We start from the raw sequence: 21,580 nt of genomic DNA, 5'->3' as shown, positions 1-21,580 counted from the left end.
TGGTTTGGTTGCATTTTTTGGTTCATGTATGGTTGTATTTGTTTAGTTTGTCTATTGATTGAAAATGTAGGGCTGGAAATGGGGTTTACAGTTGCTTTTCATCATATGGGTAGGTTCGAAAGGAATAAGGGATTCAAATACGTTGGGGGGTGAGATTCATGTAGTTAAAGGGATCGACCTTGATTTTTAGTCTTATTTTGAAGCATTGGACATCATCAAAGAGTTTAAATACAGGGGTGATGTTAAATTGTGGTGGAAGGGTTCAAAAGAGAAGCTATTAAACAATCTACGAATGCTGGATGATGACAAGGAAGCAATGGCATTAGCTAACTTTGCAGAGGAGACTAAGGAAGAGGTTGATATATACGTTCAACATGTACCTAGTCAGCCTGAAGTCATTCACTTTATTTGTGATGGTATAGCAGATGAGGTAGTGGCTGAAGAGAATGTTGTACACCAAGAGGAAGTACTGGTTGAAGAGAGTGTGGTAGGAGAAGAGGATGTATTCGTTGAAGACGATGTGGTTGTAGAAGAGGAAGAAGTGGCTGCAGATAATGTGGTAGTTGAAGAGGAAGAAGTGGCTGTAGATAATGTGGTTGTAGAAGATGAAGTTGTGGCTCAACAGAATGTGGTAGCAGAAGAGGAAGTAGTGGTTGAAGATGTTAATTGTGAAGATGAATAAGGTTTAGGTGGAGAGAAATTAGATGATAGTAAGAAGAGAGGGTGGCAGACGATGATGATGGGTTTGGGATGGATATTGATCCACCTGTGAGGAAGTTTGGGCCTGTTTTGGATAGGTGGAAATCATTCAAACGGAATTCAAGTAGAGTGAAGAGGAAAAGAGATATTGGTGAAGGGGCATTTGTGACAAATGAAGAAGTTGGAGTGCATGACATTAATGAGAACTACAATACATATGACTTAGATTCTGATGTTGACAGTGATGAGGGTGTTGGCACAGTTGATCCCAAATTTTGTAAGTTCAGACCTGAAGATATGAATAAAGACTTCAAATTTAAATTGGGAATGGAGTTTGGATCTTTGAAGGATTTTAAACAAGCTTTAATGGAGCATAGTGTTCTTAATGGAAAAGAAGTAAAGTTTGTTAAAAATGATCAGAAGCGAGTGAGGGCAATTTGTAAGAAGAAATGTGGTTTTGTAATCATGACACTTATTGGGCGTCATAAATGTGGGAGGGTATTTGGAAACAAAAATGCAAATAAGGACTGGATTGCTCAGGTCCTTATAGACAGATTTATGAATGTTGGCATTATGACTGTGGCTTAAATAATTGACGAGGTGAAGAAGACATATAGTGTAGGCATAACACCATGGAGGGCTGGTAAAGCAAAACAGATTGCCATGGACTATTTGGTTGGGGATGGTCAGCGACAATATGGTCGTTTATATGACTATGTGGCTGAATTATTGAGAGTGAATGTTGGAACTTTCAAGATTAAGATAAATCAACCCTAACCAACTCTGCCACCTAGGTTTGGTTGTTTTTTCATGTGTTTAGATGGATGTAAGCAAGGGTTTTTGGCTGGATGCAGACCCTTTATAGGTGTGGATGGTTGCCACTTGAAGACAACATATGGTGGTCAATTGTTGGTTGCAGTGGGTAGAGACCGCAATGATTAATATTATCCGTTGGCTTTTGCAGTAGTAGAAAACGAATGCAAGGAGACCTGAAGGTGGTTTTTGACATTGTTGTTAAAAGATATTAGGGACATTGGAAATCATAGATGGGTTTTCATTTCAGATCAATAAAAGGTAACTCTGATTTACATTTACATAAACTGGAATGTAACTCTGATTTACATTAAACTGGAATGTAAAACTGACATTAAATTCTAACTTTGATTTACATTTTTGCAGGGACTAATGACTGTCTTTGATAAAATCTTGAATGGAGTGAAGCATCGTTTCTGTTTGCGACACTTATATAGCAATTTCAAGAAGAAATTTGGTGGTGGTGTAGTGATCAGAGACTTGATGATGGGAGCAGCAAAGGCGATGTACGATGCAGGATGGGAAAAAAAGATGGGTGAGTTGAGAAACATCAACCCTAAAGCTTTTAATTGGTTAGTTGCCATTCTTAGGGAGTCTTGGTGTAAACATGCATTCAACATGTACCCAAGATGTGATGTTTTGATGAATAATCTGTCAGAGTCATTTAATAGTATTATTTTACTGGCTAGGGATAAACCTATCATTAGTATGATGGAATGGATTAGATCATATATAATGAGTAGGTTTGCAACCCTTAGAGAGAAAATGAATGCATATTCAGGAACTGTGATGCCTAAACCACAGAAAAGGCTGGACAGGGAAATAGAAAAAAGTGGGAATTGGCTTCCTGTATGGGCAGGGGATTCTAAGTTTGAAGTGACATAGGGGTTCACAATGGAAAAATTTGTTGTTGATTTAAGTAACCATAGATGTAGTTGTTATTTTTGGGATTTAGTAGGTATACCTTGTAGGCATGTTGTGGCAGCCATTAATTACAAGGTAGAAAACCCAGAGGATTATGTTCATGCGTATTACAAAAGGGATGCCTACCAGACTTCCTATGGCCCTCAAATTACCCCAATCAATGGACAACAACTTTGGCCAAAAACTAATCAACCTGAACTACTGCCACCCATTTACAAAACTCCACCTGGGAGACCCAAAAAGCTAAGAAGAAGGGAAACTGGTGAACATGTCAGCCATTCCAAACTATCAAAGAAGAATAACATCATCAAATGTAGCAGGTGTAAACAATTAGGCCATAACATAAGAAGCTGTAGAAAGGGAATCAGAAATAGAAATGTAAACGCACATCTGTAATATTTACAATTTCTTTCCTTCCTAAATACAACTTATGAATCTTTAATTCATACCAAATTGGCAAGGACAAATGCATACAACTGGTAGTGCAGCTAGCAACACTACAGGAACATCAAACCAAAGCTCCACCAGTAGAACCAGATCCACACCACGGGTTGCAGCAGCCATCAACCAAGGAGAAAGAGCACAAACCACCATAAGGAGAAGAAGAATGGGAACACGGGTTTTAGGGTCTCAAGCAAGTACTGCAACTTCAGCACAACCCACGTGAATGTGAAAGAATCAAGTTTTTTGTTGCCTTTTTTGTATGGTGGACCACTTTTCTGGAATACAGTGCATTATGATAGTGGACCACTGTTTTAGAATATTGGGCATAATGATAGTGAACCACTTTTTTGATTGAAGAACTATTGGATTATTGTATTGACAATTATGGACCACCTGTCTGCTACACTTTATTGACAACTCGTGTTGGATAACTTTTTATTGTTTATGAATGTAAACAATTCAAACCACTTTGTTATATCAGTAAATTATGATGTAATTATTTCATTGCCGTGAGTTTTGTTTCAATATGCTGAATCTGGTATTAAGCAAAATTTCCACAATCTGAGATTAATGGAAAATAATAAGTGGATATGTTGCAGTAATGAAAAACTAATCCGGATAACAGTAAACACATAATAATCACAGCTACAAGTTCCATTTTCATTCCAAAAACTAAGACATAACAGTAACCAAATGTTTCAAATTCCATTACCATTCCAAAAATACCATTATCACAACTACAAAACACTTCCCAATACAGTAATCTCAAAAATTACAATTAACTTTGAACAACAACATGAACACCATTACAATTGTTGAGACCCACAATATCACAAATAAAAAAAACAGGAATGTCCCAAATTTTTTTCTCTTGTTGCAATTTCATCTTCAACTTCTCATTTTTTTTCATCAAATCCAGTATAATTTTCTCCCTTTTCAAAGAAACTTCATCTTCTTCACCTTTTTTCCCACCATCAACTCTTTTTCCACCACTGGCTTCACTTTCAGTTTCTTTCCCTTGAAAATCGGATTCCTCGTCATCAACCCATTCAAAGTAATTACAATGTGAATTGGTCTGCGAAAGAAAAAGATGAAACCATTACCACAAATACAAAAGCAACATCCAGTAAAAGTCACAGAATTTTCAACTTACAGCCCAATTTCGACATCTCCAAAATAATCTCCCTTTGTTTTTCACAGTAGATGCCTTTAGGAGCAACAATCTTTCCCCATACCCACAGACTTTGGATGACATTTCTGAAGATGACGCACAACTTTGCGACATTTTGGAACCCGTATTCCACGTCGTACATGGAAACCCTTTGCTACCACTCTTCATCAGTGAAGAACGCAATAACTATGCCAAACTTTGCCTGCACAGTGACGATATGCACCACTTCCTCACTACCTCGAAGTCCCAATTCTCAAATTTCAATTTTAGGGTTTCAAACTTCTCCCAACCCCTCTTTTATTTAGATGTCTTCCTCTTCAATTAGCACGTGCAGAAACATAGACCACTTACACAACTTAAAACGGGATCCATACGTGGCAGTCCGTTTGCCAGGTGTCAAACAAAACTAACGGCGTCCAAAAAGGAGGACTATTTCCAATCGTTTCAAAACATGAGGGACCAAATTGGAGCAAACGGTAGTTGGGGGACTAAAAACAAAATCGTATAATACTTGAGGGACGAAAAACATAATTAACCCTTTTGAAAATGTGTAACAATTAGATCTTTTGTTAGTATTGTGCTAACAACATTAAATATGTGTCATGTTTCAGTTCGTGCTTTTTTTTTTAAATTGTCACATGGCAAATTAGCATTATGTCACATGACAGTGTTAGTGTGACGTGGCAGTGGTAGTATCAGGTGTCACTGTCAGCGCCATATCACTGACTTAATTTCAATTTAGTCCCTATATTTGTTATTTTAATCTTAATTTAGTCTCTATATTTATTATTTACTTAATATTAATTTAGCTCTAATTTTTTGTTAAAAATAAACTAATTTTGTTTTTTTTTCAAATTATAATAAATTTAATTTTTATATAAATGTTATACTGTTATCTTTATTATTTAGTTAAGTTTCCAGCAACTACAAAATGCCATCATGTTCTAAAAGAAATGAGATTTGAAGTACCGAAGATAGAAAAAAAAAACTTACCAAGAAGGAAAGAGAAATGGGTGCATATGAGTGAGAGAATGAAAAAATGAGAATGAAATCTTACTATTACCACTCAAATTAAAATTCAAAACAAATGTATAATGAAAGTAAAAACTTTAAAAATAGTTTTAAAACTAAACTATATTATCTATATTTGTGAAATATACTTGTTTTTGGTCCTGATTACTTTTATTTTAGATTTTAAATTTAAATATATGTTTCTCAAACATTAGTTCAATCATGAAATAAACGTTTATCCGAATGTGATTAACCATAGTGTGGAAATATTCACATTAACTCGAACATTCTATAAAAACTGAATTTCACATTTTTAAGGGAAGGAATCTTCTTGATCCCGTAATTTAGAATAATCAAAACAATGGTAACAGGTGTGTTATTATCTTGAAATTAAATTAAATTATAGAAATTATTATATATTATCGTTATCATATATGAATATGCTAGTATCTTCACACTCAGATCCAAATTAAACATTCTTTTTTGTTCTTTTATCAGCAATTTCTTTTATATTAATTGCCGCTCAAATATTGGTTTGCATTTAACACTTCGTGTACGTATTTCAGAAAAGCTTTGTACTTAGCGTTAGCCAACTCCTATATTAATATTAAAAAACAATATTCAGCAAAAAAAAAAAAAAAACTCTTTTTGTGCTTAATAAACCTTCATTTTCAACTAACTTAGCTACTTTTCTAAATTTTACTTTTCAAAACACTTACGGAGTTGCCAATTATTGTGAACCTGTTTACCTGAATTCATTTTCATCCATGTTTTTCCATTTAATAATGACCGATTATTTCTTCATTCGATTCTTATTACAAGGAATATAGATTCAAATTATTTAATAAATTTATTCTATGATATATTGTTAATACTTTTTTAGATTTTTTTTTTTCAAAATATATGACGTTTATTTTTAGTTAAAAAATTTACAATGCTTCATTATACCAAAGATAATTGATCTGATCGAACTCTAATACTCGAATAAGTGATGGTTTCGTACTATATTTGAATATTTCATTGGATGTGAACTACCAACACTTTTTCAATACCATTCAATTTATCAATACTAAATATTTGATAAAGGTCAGAAAAATGTTTCATAACATTGAAGGAGCACACTTTCAAATCCATAATCTATGCCAATGGTCATATATAAAATATATATTTTATTTTGATATATATATGTACCATTTATTTATTTTTTAATTGGCATTATTGTTTACCTTTCAATACTTTATTTACACTTTCTAAAGTAATTACATTCTTCAATAAAATATCACAGTAAATCATTCACTGTTTATTATTTAATTATTACTATTATTATTACTTTTTAATTTTTTTTAATTCTTTTTTATTTTAAAATATGAAATTACGAAATGGCTCTTTTTAATTAGTATATTTAAATTTTCAAAATTGTTATCTTATTTCCCATTTAACCTCTCTCAAAAACACTATATAACTGAAGTTATTTAAAAATGTTAACTAGTTTAAATTTCTAATAATATTTAAAAGTAATATGTTATTTACAAGTTAGTTGTAATGATATATGAAACATAGCATTCGAGTTCAGATATACACTGCCTTATTAAAATGTTTGTACTACGAAATTAAACTCTTTCCTCTGTTCTTTATGAGATTGGTTTACACCAAATCCATTACTATAGAAATTATATTAGAATTTTATTTAGTGAATGTAATTGTATTTGTTGGATGTGGAAGATATACTAATATGAATTTTTTATCAAATATTCAATTATGAATATTGCATTATGATGTGTAACTATATAAGAGGAAGGAGGAGATAAACTAATGTAGAAATTATCTAGAAAGAAATTACATAAATAGTATTGTAATTAAATAGGTCAAAAATATAAGAAGACAATGCTAAGTTGTGCTCTAATTTTTTTTTTCAGATTTCATAGTGTATTGTTTAATTTCAGACAATCAAATCATAGTTTTAGATTAACAAACGATCTGCCAAAACATATTTCTATTTGGTTTGTAAATTTCCCCTTCTTTCACCTATGCACTACAATAATATGCAAAGGATAATGGAAATAATAAGTTACCATTTGATCTTTACATAAGTTCTTCTGATACCGTAAGTGTGTTTAGTTTAGTTACTCTATCAACTATTGCAAGTTATAAATCGAGTATTATTTGAAATACAATCATTCCTTACTAAAATCAGAATATTATTTGAACATTAAGTCACTCTTAGTTAAAAATTTTGAGTATTATTTGCAGTGTAACCACTTATAGCTAAAAAACGAGTATTGTTTGGATTACAACCACTCTTATCTAAACCATTAAGCATTGTTTGGATTACAACCACTCTTATCTAAACCATTGAGTATTGTTTGAACTATAATCACTACCGACTTATATAAAGTACGATTAAATATGATTTTGGTCTCTTAACTTTTAGTGAAAAATGAAATTAGTCTATCTTCAAAACTTTGATCCAATTTAATCCCTCAACTTTAGAAGTGTGTGAATTGAGTCATTTTAATCAAATTTTGTTAAGATTATTTGATGTTTCAAATGCGTATCATGATAACATTAAGTTGTTTACAATGTTTGACACATTTCAGCTTTAATGTTAGCTAATAAACTATTATAAAACGTATTTGAAATGTTAAGTAAATTTAACAAAATTTGGTTAAAAGAACTAAATTCACGTATTTATAGAATTGAAGAACTAAATTTGGTCAAAGTTTCAAAGAGGAACTAATTTCAATTTTTACTAAAAGTTAAGAGACAAAAAACATATTTAACCTATAAAGTATTATTTGATTAGCACCCACGTTTGGCTAAGATAAACTATTGTTTGGACAACAACTACTTTTGGCAAAGAAAAAGTATTCTTTGGACAATAGTCACTCTTAACAAAAATAGACAAAGTTTGTACCAAAGTGTGACATACGAAGATCAAAAGAGCTTGCTTACTAAACAATGTTAGCATCTTATAACATATACAAATATATGTATTATACTTTGTTATGTGATCATAATATTGTTCTTCTATAGAACTTTTAAGATTACAAAATGATTTTGACAGTGTTCTTGCACTCAATAATTGAGTATGTCTTTTATATTTTTCTTCAAATGATACTTTTATAATTTGGAAGAAAGAGTCGTTGCAAATTCCCTTTTGACCATTAAGAGCTTTTGAATTCAAATAACTTTATCTTCTTTGTTTGTTGAGTGTGGGCGTAGAGGTACATTACACATGTGCTTCACACAACATTAAATATCACTTTTCGTTTCAAGCAATATTTAAGTAGCTAGCTCTATGTTAGATCAAATAACCAAGTCAAAGTCGACTTTATAATAACTTTGGCTCGTATTCCAAGAGATATTGATATTGATTTATCCTTTATGCGGATCACTTAGTATGTGTTCTTATGTGGGTGATGATTTGAGGGAGAGGTAGATGATTGATTTGGATTGATTAGAAGGTGATATGCATGTTGTTCTTTTTTATAGATATGAGAATGATAATGGAGTAGATTTGAGAGTAACTTATATGAAAGTCTGTAAAAAATTTGATTGCTATAATTGATAAAAAATTAAATTTAATAGATGAAAATGTAAAATTACTTAATTGTCCTTGGTTTTAAAAAGTAATATAAAATGATATTTAGATAAGTTGTAGTTAATTTTTGATATATTTTTATCATAAATAAAAATATTAACAATATTTATTAATTGTAAAAAATTAATATTATAATATATTTGATTTGAAAAATATAATATTTTAATTTTGAAAAAAAAAATAACCATGCATGTGTGGTTGACGAAGTTGGAATCAGATCTAAATAAAAAGGAACAAGTTTCATTTGCTTATGTCAAAAACAGATATGGTTCCATTCAAAAACCAAAAAAAACAAATCTCTTGCACAAATCCACTTATGTGAACGCTCTGCCTCATCGTGAACCCTCCTCCGTGCCGTCAATTGTCCATCATGTCGCTATCATGGTCACTATCCCTCTTCTTAAGAACCAAGAATGGTGGAAAGGTAACAAGTCACAGTGTGAACATTCAAAGGAAGGACAAATGAATAAGAGTGGTAGGGCAGAAGCTCACTTTGTAGACCCGAAGAGCACCGATGGATTTGTTTATTTTGAATAAAATAATGAGGGCATAATCGTAAAATGTTTTCAATCACCCTCCAATCTCACCTTGCTAGCTGGATATGATATATAGAGTAATCCTACAAATCAATGCCTTCCTTCACTTTCAAATTCAGGTAAAAGAACACAAAAATTCTTCCAATTCATCGCTTGCTATCATCTCTAAACAGGAAACACCTAAAAAAAATACGGTATTAGGAAGACAATCAGATTAAAACATTTCTTATAATACAATAATAAATTTAAAGAATATTTTTGATAGTACAGTATAACTTTTAAATTTGTGTCACTTATCATCGGAAGAATATCTCACGTGTGATAAATGAAAACCATGTTATAAAATTTATTAAATAAAACACTTATATCTTATACATAATATATTCTGAACAAAATATAATCTATATTAGATGAAACTTCTTCGTATTTATTATTTTATTTTATTTTGTTGTGATAAATGCATAATTAAAAATACCTAACTGTTGGACTTTTACTGTAATAAATATTAAAACCTTTTTGAAGCACCTTGTTTTGGAAATAATAAGATAAATCTACAAGATATATATTGAAATAAAGAAATTAAAAAAATAACATAAAAATATAATGAAAAGAAAAAGTGGAAATATGTAACCAAGTAAAAATAAAAATAAATATAACAAATATATAGACTAATTATTGAACAAGATGTTCTACCACAAAAATTTGAGTTGCAAATAATTTTAATTTTAATTTTGTTGAGTTTTTCCTTTTCTACTTTGTATTCTCCAAATTATTTATAGTAAACAAATATGTGTGTATATTCTGCATCGAGGAGCCACCGAATAAAATAAATTTTATACAACTGACACGTTTCTAGAAACCATACAACTTTGTTTATAAAAGACAAATTGTTCTATTTGATGACTGTTTTCTTACAAGTATTAATGAATCTACATACTCAAATTCAACATATTGAAATTGATCCAGATGCTCATAATCATCTTCATCATTATATGCTAAATGAATACATATACAATAAATAGTACTTTCCTTGTCCCTATATATAAGCTCCGTTGGATTTGTTTGAATTAAAGAACAAAAATGAGGTAATAAATTACTAAATAAATAAATAATGTGATTGTTTGAATTGAAAGAGAAAAAAATAAGTAAGAAGAAATACATGAAAATTTTGAAAAAAATGTGTGTACAAGTTAATTGATATATTAGCTTTTAAAAAATAGTTAAACAATACATTTATAAAAGATCAAATTATCTTTATTATTATAAATTATAAATAATTTATCTTTAATTAAACATTAAATTATAATTATATGTTTTATATTTTATTATTTTCCATTTAATCTTATTTTATTATATTATATAATATAATTACGACCAATATATATATATAGTAACATGTTCTATGGCATATGTCTAATTATTATTATAAGAAAATATCTTATTAATTGTCAATTTTAGTGTCCAACGTTAATCATGACTAGTTTAAATACTAATTTATAAAATAAAAAATTAATAATTACTATTGTGAATAAAAAATTATATTTGATTGTTAAATTTGTTACTAATTAATTAGATATTAATTTAGAAACAATTCACTTTATAACAAAAACCTTGATAGTTAATGTTTAATGACCAATTTTCTTTGGTAGCTAAAATCTTGATCGCTAAAATTTAGAAGCTAAATTAGAAATCAATTATAAATCCTTATTTATGATAGTGACTATTTTAGTAACTAATAATTTTTTATTTTGTAAATTGATATATAAATTGATCAATAAAATTAATCGTTAATGAGATATTTTTTTGTAGTGTTATAAGATGTTCGATTATAGTTATATTCGATCGTAAAATTTATGTATATTATATCAAATATCATGTTATTGTACGTGATTATAACCTTAAATAATAAGGAGATTCTGCAAATATTTTGAGTTATATAGTTATTTAACGTATATATTTTGATCACGCTTAAATTAAGGAAAAATTTATAGAAATTTATGAGTTCATTTACTTGATGTTCCAAAACAATAAAGCCATCATAATTTTTATCATAGTTGTACCTCTACAGTTTAAATAAACCATCAAGAACTAAGTAAACTCATATAAAAAAAGCAAAAAATAAAACAAGAAGGAAGCATTGCAAATCAAATTAAGTTCATTTAAAAGTTTTTAATAACAACTAGCGTACACACAAGTGTGATGTACCTTTGTGATGCATTTTTTAAATATATGTGATATTATATTAGTAGAGGATGATAATGTAATGTTATTAAGTTAATATATAAAATAAAATTATATTTATTAAAAATAAAGTAAAATATATCAGAAAATATGAGAAAATAACTATTGATAAATAGAGTACAAGAGAAGAGTAAAGATAGACAATTTTATAAAAAAATTTGTAAAAGTAACAATCAACTTTAAAAAATTTAATAAATAATTATATTTTAAGAATAAATTAGTATTTTGAGACGTGGACACAAAAATGAAATCTCTTTAGATATTATTATAGATTAATTATAATAAAATTCTAAAAACAAACACAATAAAATTAATTAATTTATTTTTATGAGAATTTTACTCATTATTCATTCTTACATATATTTTAGTATGTAAATAATAAACACACGAATGATCTGTTACCCAAATTATTTCTTATCAACACATTAATTCATTATGTAAAAGTAATAATTTACAAAATATTAGAATTACAAATTTAAAGCATTTGATTAGATTAACCAATCAACTTTTTAAACATGTATTGAATTATTTAGAAGTCTTATATTCAGAGACGGAAGGAATATATATATTGACAAGAATAGTAAGGTAAATATTGAAATATTGTAGTACAATCTCAGGGAACTCAAACGGAAGGTGGAAATGTCATCGGAAAAAGCGATGCCGGCGTTGATTTGAGAAAGTTCGCAGCTGTGAAGGAAGTGAGAGTCGACCAATTCAACGTATACTCGACGGTGTCGTTTTCGAGCAGAGGGAGATTTCTCACAACAATGTCAGACTACTTCGTCACAGGCTCGGAGTGGCGATGATCAAAAGAGTTGAAGATTTGTAGAGAGAGAGAGATTTATTAAGTTTTGTGAATGAAAGAGAAGGAATGCAAAAAATCAGAATGGAGGGATTCTGAAAAACATAAAGGGGAAAATGATATTTAACGCGATCCATAAAAAAACCCTATATTTACTAGGGGTTCTACCAAAACTTCCAAAACTTAACTACAGTATAAAAAACCTTTATTATGGAGAGGTTATTCTAACCCCATTTAAAAAACCTTCACTAAAATCAACATTTATTGTAATGATATATGTATTGACAATGAATAGTCAGGTAATTATTGAAATATTGTATCATCCCAAATATTCTTATTGAACTTAAATTAGATTATCCCATAAATATATATTAATGATGTAAATAATTTGTATACGGTTATACGATTATTATAATTAAATAAAAACATACTTATCCTAATTTTTAATTAATCAATATTAATTTTAATATGATTTTTCCTAATAACGGTGATTTTAAACTTGTGAAATTTGATGGAAGCCTATTTTTGAAAAATCACTGCGCAATTAAAAAAAAAATGACTGCGGAAGGAACATGAATTTTGCAGGCCGAAGCCGGAGGAGCAGAGAGAATGCACAACCACCCTTTCTTTTTTGTCCTCTAAATAATTTTTCCTATTAGCCACCACCAACCTAATCATTATTCCTATTTTTCAAACAAACAAAACAACAATAATAACCAAACCTCATTCAAATTTCATTATTCAAAATCCACCTTCCTTCTTGGGTTTGCCATCTTTTCCCCCATAGTTTTTCAAATTCTCTACTTTTATGTCTCTAACTAAAATTTGTATATATACTAATTATACTATAATATATTACATATAAAAATATACATTTTTAACTGTTTTTTTATAATTTGAATTCCTATTCTCACTACATTTTAATAATTTTAAATTTCTTATTATTCAATTGAAGAAGAAAAGAAAATATAAATTTGGAAAGTAATAATTTTTTATTGTTGGTACAAAAAATTGAGGTAGAAGAAATTTCCGATGGTGGAAGATTCTACCAAGGTTTTATTTGTCTGTCTCTCTTTCCTAGTAACAGTACCCAACAGGAGATAGAAAGAGAAACATGTGTGTTGGTGGCGTCAAACCATGTATCCAATCTATCCATTCCAACATCGTGTATCTATCTGTCTATTTCTCGCTCCTCATCATCTTCCCTTCTTTTTCGTTTTCCTATTCAAAATCAAAATTCTAATAGAAAAATCAACCCCTTTTTAAAATAGCGAACAATTTTCAAAAAAAAAAAAATTGTGAATATAGAAAAAAGCAACTTGCTTTATTTATATATATAAATATTGCTTGTTCTCCCTCTCTTCTCAACCGTCTCCTCGGCGTTCAACTCGCGTGCATTGCAGTCAGACCAAGCGAGAAAAGGAAGAGAATCGGAGAGAGAAAGTTGAGAGAGAAGAGGAGAGAGAGAGAGTCTTGAGAGAGAAAGCAAAGCCCAAATACCCCTTTTCGCCATTGTAATTCCCGTTCCCTTTCAGAGAACCCATTTGATTTTTTTGAATTTTCTGGGAACTGGGCGTTTTGTGATCATCATCTGGGTTCTCTCGATCTCCATCTTTTTTCTGGGTTTCGGTCTTTTCTCCTCAGATCCTCTCCTTGTTTTTGTTTTCTCCTTTCTTGAATCGGATTTTTGAAGACCCGTTGTGTTTGTCTCGCAATTCGGCCTCGTGGGTGTGTTTTTACAAAAGGAAGATTCAGTTTTTCATAGTTATAGAGTGGGAAAATAATTGATTCATATCTGGGTTTTATGCGATTGTTGGTTCATTTTCTGAGGGCAATGATGTTGACCTTAAATGTGTCGTTATGAAGTAATATGGAAGTGATCGTTCTACGGTTACAACACCATAAACAACAACAGCAACAAAAACAAGAGGAAGAACATGTCGTTTTACATTGGTCGCGAGGCTTCCAAGGTTGGTGATTTTGTTTTTGTGGACCGTTTTGTATTTAAGTACAACCTTTTTGTCATTCGCTTATGGTTCCTTTTATTCTTTATCTTCCCACTTTATTGTTGGTTTTAATTTATGTTCAAATGTTTCAACGTGCAGCTATGGAAGAGGATTTGCGCCGAGACAACCACCGAGATCAACCTCCTTGCGGAGAATTGGAAGTACCTTCTCGCCGGTATTGTTTTTCAGGTTAGTTTCCCCCCTATTCTGATCAATATTATGAATGGTTTAACTGTAGGTTACTCTTTTTACCCTTCGTGAAAGGAATGCAAAGGGGCTTTTGTATTTCTTTTTTGTGGATTGGAGATTCAAATATTTTTTTTACATGGGGTTGTGGTGGGAACTTTACTTGAACGCTACTAAAAGTTCTCCTTCATGTTGGTGTGGTTTAGTTACTTCGGGGAAATTGCTTGTTTTATGTTTTAGGAACCTGGTTTATTGTACTATTCTTTTTGCCGTTTAACCATTAAACGTTATTCTGTCAATGATTATCCTCTAGTGTCAAGAGGGATGGATATTTCAATGGGGAAAATTTCAAGAAACTGGTTACTCTGCTGCATTGTTTGTCATGTTCTGCAACTTTGAGGATTTGGCATTCAATGCATGCACAAAAATTGGATGAATTATTGCGTCCGAAATAAAATGCTGGTTGCTGACATAAGTAATGGGCTCTACTTATTTATTACATTTTAATTGCAAGTTTGCTCAAGATCATTTGGAGTTCTCTGTTTCCCAGAGGGTTTGATCTTTCGTTTCTCTCATTGAAAGAAAACCTTTAATATCTTTGCATGCAATTCTTGAAGGCAAATGTGTAGTAGAAATGCTCTATCAAGCATTATCTTTTCTCTTTTTAGTTGAGAAAAGGGAAAAGAAAAGAATGACAAACTTTTGTGCATATGTTTAGCGTTATGCATGATATTTTGTTTGTACAGTAGATTATTACTACATTTAATATTTTGCTATGTAATGTGACATACTTTAATTTCCTTATTTATGATTGTTTCATACTAAAAAAAAAAACTGTTTCCCTACAGTACATTCACGGTTTGGCTGCACGAGGAGTTCATTATTTACACAGACCTGGCCCTACTCTACAGGATCTTGGATTCATCCTTCTTCCGGTTTGTAATTTTCATTCCCCTTTCTGTATCTAAAAATCTGTCTAACCTACGACTGCTTCTTAACTTTTAATCTTGGTGCTGTTGCAGGAGCTTGGGCAAGAAAAAGCTTACATTAGTGAAACACTGTTTACCTTTATTTTTTTATCCTTTGTCCTTGTAAGAATTCTCATCCCCTCTTTTAATTTACCTTCCCCCTTTATCTGCTTTCCTTCAGAACTATGGTTCAATTTTTTCCCCGTGAAATTATAGTCTGCAATTAGTGTCATAGTTTTTGTGAACTTGTAATAATGATATGCTCTACAACTTGTGATTTTGCAGTGGACATTTCATCCCTTTCTATTCAAGAGCAAAAAGATCTACACGGTTCTAATATGGTGCAGGGTTCTATGTTTCTTAGTTGTAAGTGTTTATCACGTGTTTAGCATTGTCTAATAATTTATAATCATTTAAACATTTTGCTTGATTGCTTTGGGTTAGAAAATTAGTTAGCATGTTGCCAACACAAAATGCAATCTTTGATGTCAACAAAGATAATACCGTTGATTAAAGTAATTGTATGATTTGGCAGTCTTATGTCTGGTTATGTTTCCATACGTATTAATGCAAAAGTGTGAGCATCATTACTGTTTGACGCTGGTTTCCTCTCTATACTTTTAGTAGTTTTTGACTTCCTGTAGATCTTTTCCGAAGTCTTTATATTCCAAACAATAGAAAAGCAGAAGACTTGTTGTGCTGTTGCATAATGTTTTTTTAACCCTTTAACTGTTTATGAACCTTACTGATAGATGGATATTTTCCATTATTTTGGAAGTAAATTAGGCTTAAAGCTTAAAATTTGAGCATTTTACGGCATGAAAGAGTTCATAAAAGAATATAAATGATTTGGGAATGTTCATTGCGATGATGAATGATCCGTTGTTAGCCTTACACATTCCCTCACCCTTTATATTGTCTAGCCAGCATAGTCAATTCGTTGGCCTTTTGATATTTTGAGTTGACTAAATAACCTATTGCATAATGATGTTATATAATAGTTTTTTATAAGCGTGGTTCCTTTATTTTTGTTAAATGCAGGTTTCCCAAGCTCTTCGCATAGTGACATTTTATGCTACTCAGCTTCCTGGTCCAAACTACCATTGTCGGGAGGTATATTTGTGAATGTGTACTTGTTTAGCAAACATCATATCACTTGTTTCTCTTTTCTTCCTATGTGACTGTTTCCTCTTTTTTTTCTTTAAATCTTTTAACTTGATACCGTGTATTTTGCAGGGTTCTAAACTTGCTACGCTGCCTCGCCCAGATAGTATCTTTGAAGTCCTCTTGATTAATTGTTAGTATACTATTGTACTGGAGTTATTTAGCTCTGATTCCTCTTTGGTTATTTTGGTGCTCATTTGGTTTTCATTGTGCAGTTCCACGTGGCGTGATATATGGATGTGGTGATTTGATATTTTCATCACACATGATCTTTACTCTTGTCTTTGTTCTTACATATCAAAAATATGGCACACGAAGGTAAATTGGTTCATGTTTCTTTTTATTTGGGTCTGACTCATTTTTGTGAACAATTACTTTTCCATTTCACTGCAGTAATGTTTTTTTTTTCTTTACTTTGGGTTGTTTCATTGTTTATGGGATAATCAACCTCCCTTAAGGTTTGTGCTTATCACACCGACACCCTTTCTTGGAGAAAAATTGCACCTAGTTCCCTTACTAGTATAATTGTTCACACTTACACTTGTTATTTTTGAAAAATAATACACCCCCCATATTTTTATGCAAACTATACAGTGTTCTTAAAAATAACAAAGCTCGGGAGGCAAGGGAAAATTTTGAATCAAGAAGGGTGAATGTGTCATTATCCTTAACCACAAGGAAGTCGGTGTAGTTGCCATTATTTATTTTAGAACTTGCCATAACTTATTACTGTCATGTTGTACTAGAATTAATTTTCAGTTATAACTTATTGTGCTTGTTGATGAACAACTACAGATGTATAAAACAGCTAGGGTGGACTCTTTCAGTGTGTCAGTCTCTTTTGATAATAGCATCACGCAAACATTACACAGTTGATGTAGTTGTTGCCTGGTGAGGAGCATTTTCTGAATAGCAAGGTTGAAATTTTGTGGTCCATGTACATTTTGGTTTAACGTTTTGATTGATCCTTGGCAGGTATACTGTTAATTTGGTGGTATTTTTTGTGGAGAAGAAATTACCAGGTTTGTGCATTTGGACATAATTACATTTGCTACTGTGAATTCAAAAGCTCTTTGCTTGTTATGCTAACTTGTTATTCCACAGAATTACCAGACCGGACAAATGCTGCAGCAACCTTGCTGCTACCATTAAGCACCAAGGACAATAAAGATGGGAGGACCAAAGAAGAGAACCACAAGTTGTTGAATGGGAATTCTGTTGTTGACCCTGCAGATTGGGTGTGTTGAATGTCTTCTATTTGTCCTTTTTTTTCATCTCTTTTGATGTGATGTCATTGTCTGTGATCTGGACATAACATGGTTTTTGTGACTTTACTCAGAGGCAGAGAACTCAAGCAAATGGTAAGATTCTGGAAGATGGCCATACAAACCATGCTGACACTGCAATGAATGGTGCATAGATATGTGAGCTTATGCTGCACAAAGTTGAGATCTGCTGCAAAACAACATGGCCTTTAGAAAGTTACAACCTACATATGACTAGATTTTGTTTGGTGGAAATATTGTTAGCTAATTTATGTTATTGTAACTGGGTTGTATGCTTTTTTTAACACCTTGCAGCCCTGATCCTGTCATTGTAAAATGATCTAGCATCAGCAGTGCTATAGAAAAAATTTTCCAATTCACGCTGCCCCATTTCTTAGTACCATGTATGTGCATATAGACAGTATATTTTTTTGGTGCACCAAGGCCATGGTGAAGAAAAATCAGTAAAATGTATCAAGTTTCTAAATTTCTGAATGTAAAAGAGATTTAATCCGATGTAAAACCCGACACTTGTACATTTTGTCGCTTGCTGACAAAAGGGTTGGTGGAGGAAATCTTGTGTCTTCATGGTACAATGTCATCCCACTGAAAATGCAAAACATGGCACATGGCGTGCATTCATTATTGAATCTAGAAAATGTCAAATTTAAATTAAATTCGCGCTGTTGAGACAATTATTATTCTTACCTAAATGTGAGGATGATGGATTCAAGTTAGGAACTTTTGTTTCTATTTTTTGTCGCTCTACTTAAAATGGGACATGGGTTATTTTTTTCTTGTTCTAAGTATTATTTCTTCTGTCGGACAGCGCCAAGGGTAAGGTAAGTTTTTGTTTAAAGGTCGAATTCGATAGGGAATGAAAATGTTAAAATTAACATTCTTGATAAAATTGACGGGGAATGTACGATAATAGGCTGTGTGTAAATAACTATTCATGCTAAGTTTATTGATTTTTAAAACAATTATTTTTATTATTAGTTGACAATCTAAATTTACCCTATCAGTGTAAAAAGTTAATAAACTTAGTAGTTTTTAACTTTGTATATATTTTATGAGTGTAAATTTACGTACTGCCTTAGTAGTTTTAAATTTTGTATATATGTGTTTGGAAAGAAAAAAGTTTCACATCTATAATTTTTATAACTTTATTTTTAAGAAAAATCACGTAAAGTTATTTAACTACGGTTTTTAATTATGATTATCAATTGACCATTTTATAAAATGTGAAAAAAGGTGAAGAGTGCATCTTAAATTTGATTTAACTAATCTGATGATAAATAAGGGAAATCTTTCAATTTACTTATATTGACATTAAAGTTGATAACATTTTTTAATAATTTGAAAACAACATCGCGTGGGTCAACTTCGTCTAGACTAGTTTCAAAATCACTATCATCAGATTCAGTAGCATACTCCTATAAGGGGACCTCATTCATACTCGATCTCTTCTAGAGTTTATTACATGACTCATTTTTTAAAATAATTACTTAATATCTTTTTTATTTAAATTAATTTTTAAGAAATATTTCTGCTTTTAAAAATATATTTTAATTTTAAAAATTAGTTATTGCTTTAGAATTAGGAAATCGAATTTGAGATATTGTAAATGTTGTATATTTTATATTCTATTACATTTTGTTATATATAGTTATATATATTATGTGAATAAAATAAAATAATAAGTTCTTCCGTATAATATATTTCTTATAACTATCATATATTTCATATTTCTTGTAATATTTTATATTGTAATTATATAATCCATAATATTTCATATTGTAATTATATGACTTTTTAAGATTTCGTAAGTCTATCCATCACAATTAAATTCGCATTAACTCTATATATCAATATGCGAACTTAAAAGAGTGCTAACTGTTGGTGGTAAACTATCGCGAGAAAGTTTAGTGATTTTATAATTAATCACTGTACAAAGTTAATTTTACCGATAAATTTAAAGTTTTTAAATTTATCTTCACAAAAAGCATTTTTCTAAGTAAAATTGAAAAAATGCTGTAGTGTGATTTGCAAGAGTAAAGCAGAAACTTTTCAAGACAACTTAATAAAAGGGACTACTTTTAAAACAATGTTTACCACATGGTGTCCACCGATTATTAAACGGTACATTACCTTAAATGACGAATTAGATGGATACGGAAATGTGATGGCGCTTGAATAATTCCCAAAAATGAAATGGTAATAATAAGTAACATTAACGAGTACATGGTGCCTTTTAGCATGTGCTTGTGTACAATTCTAGGTGTGTCTACTAGTTCAAAGTTAAAGAAAAATATAAATTTAGTGTATTTCCTTTTTCATTTGTGCGAAAAACTTTAAACCCAGTGATTGTAAATCTATATTTTCATCTAAAATGCACAAATTCCAAATTTACTGATGTTTTATCTTTTTTTTTTTCAAAATCTAATTACCTCTCTGTCTCAGTATATTCATTGAAAAATGTTTATTTTAGTAAAATCACTTTAAAAATAACATATTTAGCATTATTCTTGATACATGTGAAAACTTTAAAGTATGATGATTATAAAAGTGAGAGAATAATAATAGATAGAATATTAGTAGTAATCTAGTTGCTTTTGATTCATTGTGAATTATTGTGACAGATAATGATGGTGCATGAAGTGTCCTGAACCAAATTTTGAAGTACAAATTCCCTCCAAGTGTTTGTTTGTGAGACTGATGAATCACATGGAATGCTCCTTTTCGCATGGGCCACAAGCCTTTCCTGCCCTACACGTTGCTTAAACACCTCCTCTAATGGGGCATCATGTTTCTCAGCTATGTCATTCTTACCAGTCACACCTTGGATTGTTATAAGGATATATCTTAGACATTGAGATGAATCTATAATATATATAAATATAATATATAAGTTAACTGAGAAAATCTTTTAATAATAACAAATTTTAGTGATAAAAAATAACTGTTATTGCAATGATTAATTTAGATATTGATTTATAAACTTAAATTTATTAAAAAATTAAAATAGTATAAAAAAATATAATTGATCTCTAAATTGATAACTAAAATAAACTTCATTATGAATTAATTTCCAAAATATCACTAACATTAACTATCAAGGTTTTGAGTATCAAATGAATGTGTCTCTAATTAAAAAATTGCTCTCTAAATTGGTCTTTAAATATATTTTTTTGCTACTAAAATTAGTCATTATTTAAGGGTTTTTTTTTTTTGTAATGGTAGATGTAAATTTCATACCTTACAAATTAGTTTTGTAATGTTTAGTTAAACTTAAAATCCATTTCTTAAAATAAAATCAAAGTTATTCAAAGTCTATCTTAATGAGATATATTATTTGTTAGGTCTATTGTTTTATTGTTATCATATCACTATTAATATACATCAACATCTAGAAATTTCACACCAACTAAAAATAAGACACATTTATATTATGTATAATGATATTTTGACTACTAAATTTTGATAATTTTCTCTTACAACATGAAGTGTAATATTCTAAATGGTTTTGAGATATTGAAAATGAGAAAATGAAAAAATGGAAAATCACTTAGAAGATGTCACCTAAAATTGTAAAAGAAAGTTGTCAACATTTAGTAGTCAAAAAATCATTTTCCTTATATTATTATATAAGTAAGTATAATTTCCATTTTATAAACTTATTTTGTAGAATTGACTTAAATTTAAAGTTGATATTTAAGTCTATCTTTCCTAAGATCGCTGTATTTGCT

General features: G+C 30.2%; 1 protein-coding gene and 2 pseudogenes across 1 annotated transcript; all 3 read left to right on the top strand.

Moving 5' to 3' along the window:
- Positions 1-292: 292 nt before the first annotated feature.
- LOC146886074 (uncharacterized) lies at positions 293-1,692 on the top strand (annotated as a pseudogene).
- Positions 1,693-1,884: 192 nt separating this feature from the next.
- On the top strand, positions 1,885-2,832 carry LOC114184358 (uncharacterized; annotated as a pseudogene).
- An 11,059-nt stretch (positions 2,833-13,891) lies between these two features.
- On the top strand, positions 13,892-18,207 carry LOC114185433 (phosphatidylinositol:ceramide inositolphosphotransferase 1-like). Its single transcript, XM_028073146.2, has 12 exons — positions 13,892-14,212; positions 14,348-14,437; positions 15,283-15,369; positions 15,457-15,525; positions 15,688-15,768; positions 16,444-16,515; positions 16,639-16,699; positions 16,782-16,884; positions 17,362-17,457; positions 17,542-17,588; positions 17,671-17,804; positions 17,906-18,207. Exons 1-12 carry the CDS (start codon positions 14,180-14,182, stop codon positions 17,984-17,986), a joined length of 954 nt encoding a protein of 317 aa, XP_027928947.1. The 5' UTR covers positions 13,892-14,179; the 3' UTR covers positions 17,987-18,207.
- The last annotated feature ends 3,373 nt before the right edge of the window (positions 18,208-21,580 follow it).

This window comes from Vigna unguiculata, chromosome 5 (assembly GCF_037176805.1).
Source record: "Vigna unguiculata cultivar grain cowpea cultivar isolate G323 ecotype 2 chromosome 5, ASM3717680v1, whole genome shotgun sequence".
NCBI lineage: Eukaryota > Viridiplantae > Streptophyta > Magnoliopsida > Fabales > Fabaceae > Vigna > Vigna unguiculata.
Note: the sequence above shows the minus strand (reverse complement) of the source record. Positions and strands in the feature narration are given on the sequence as shown.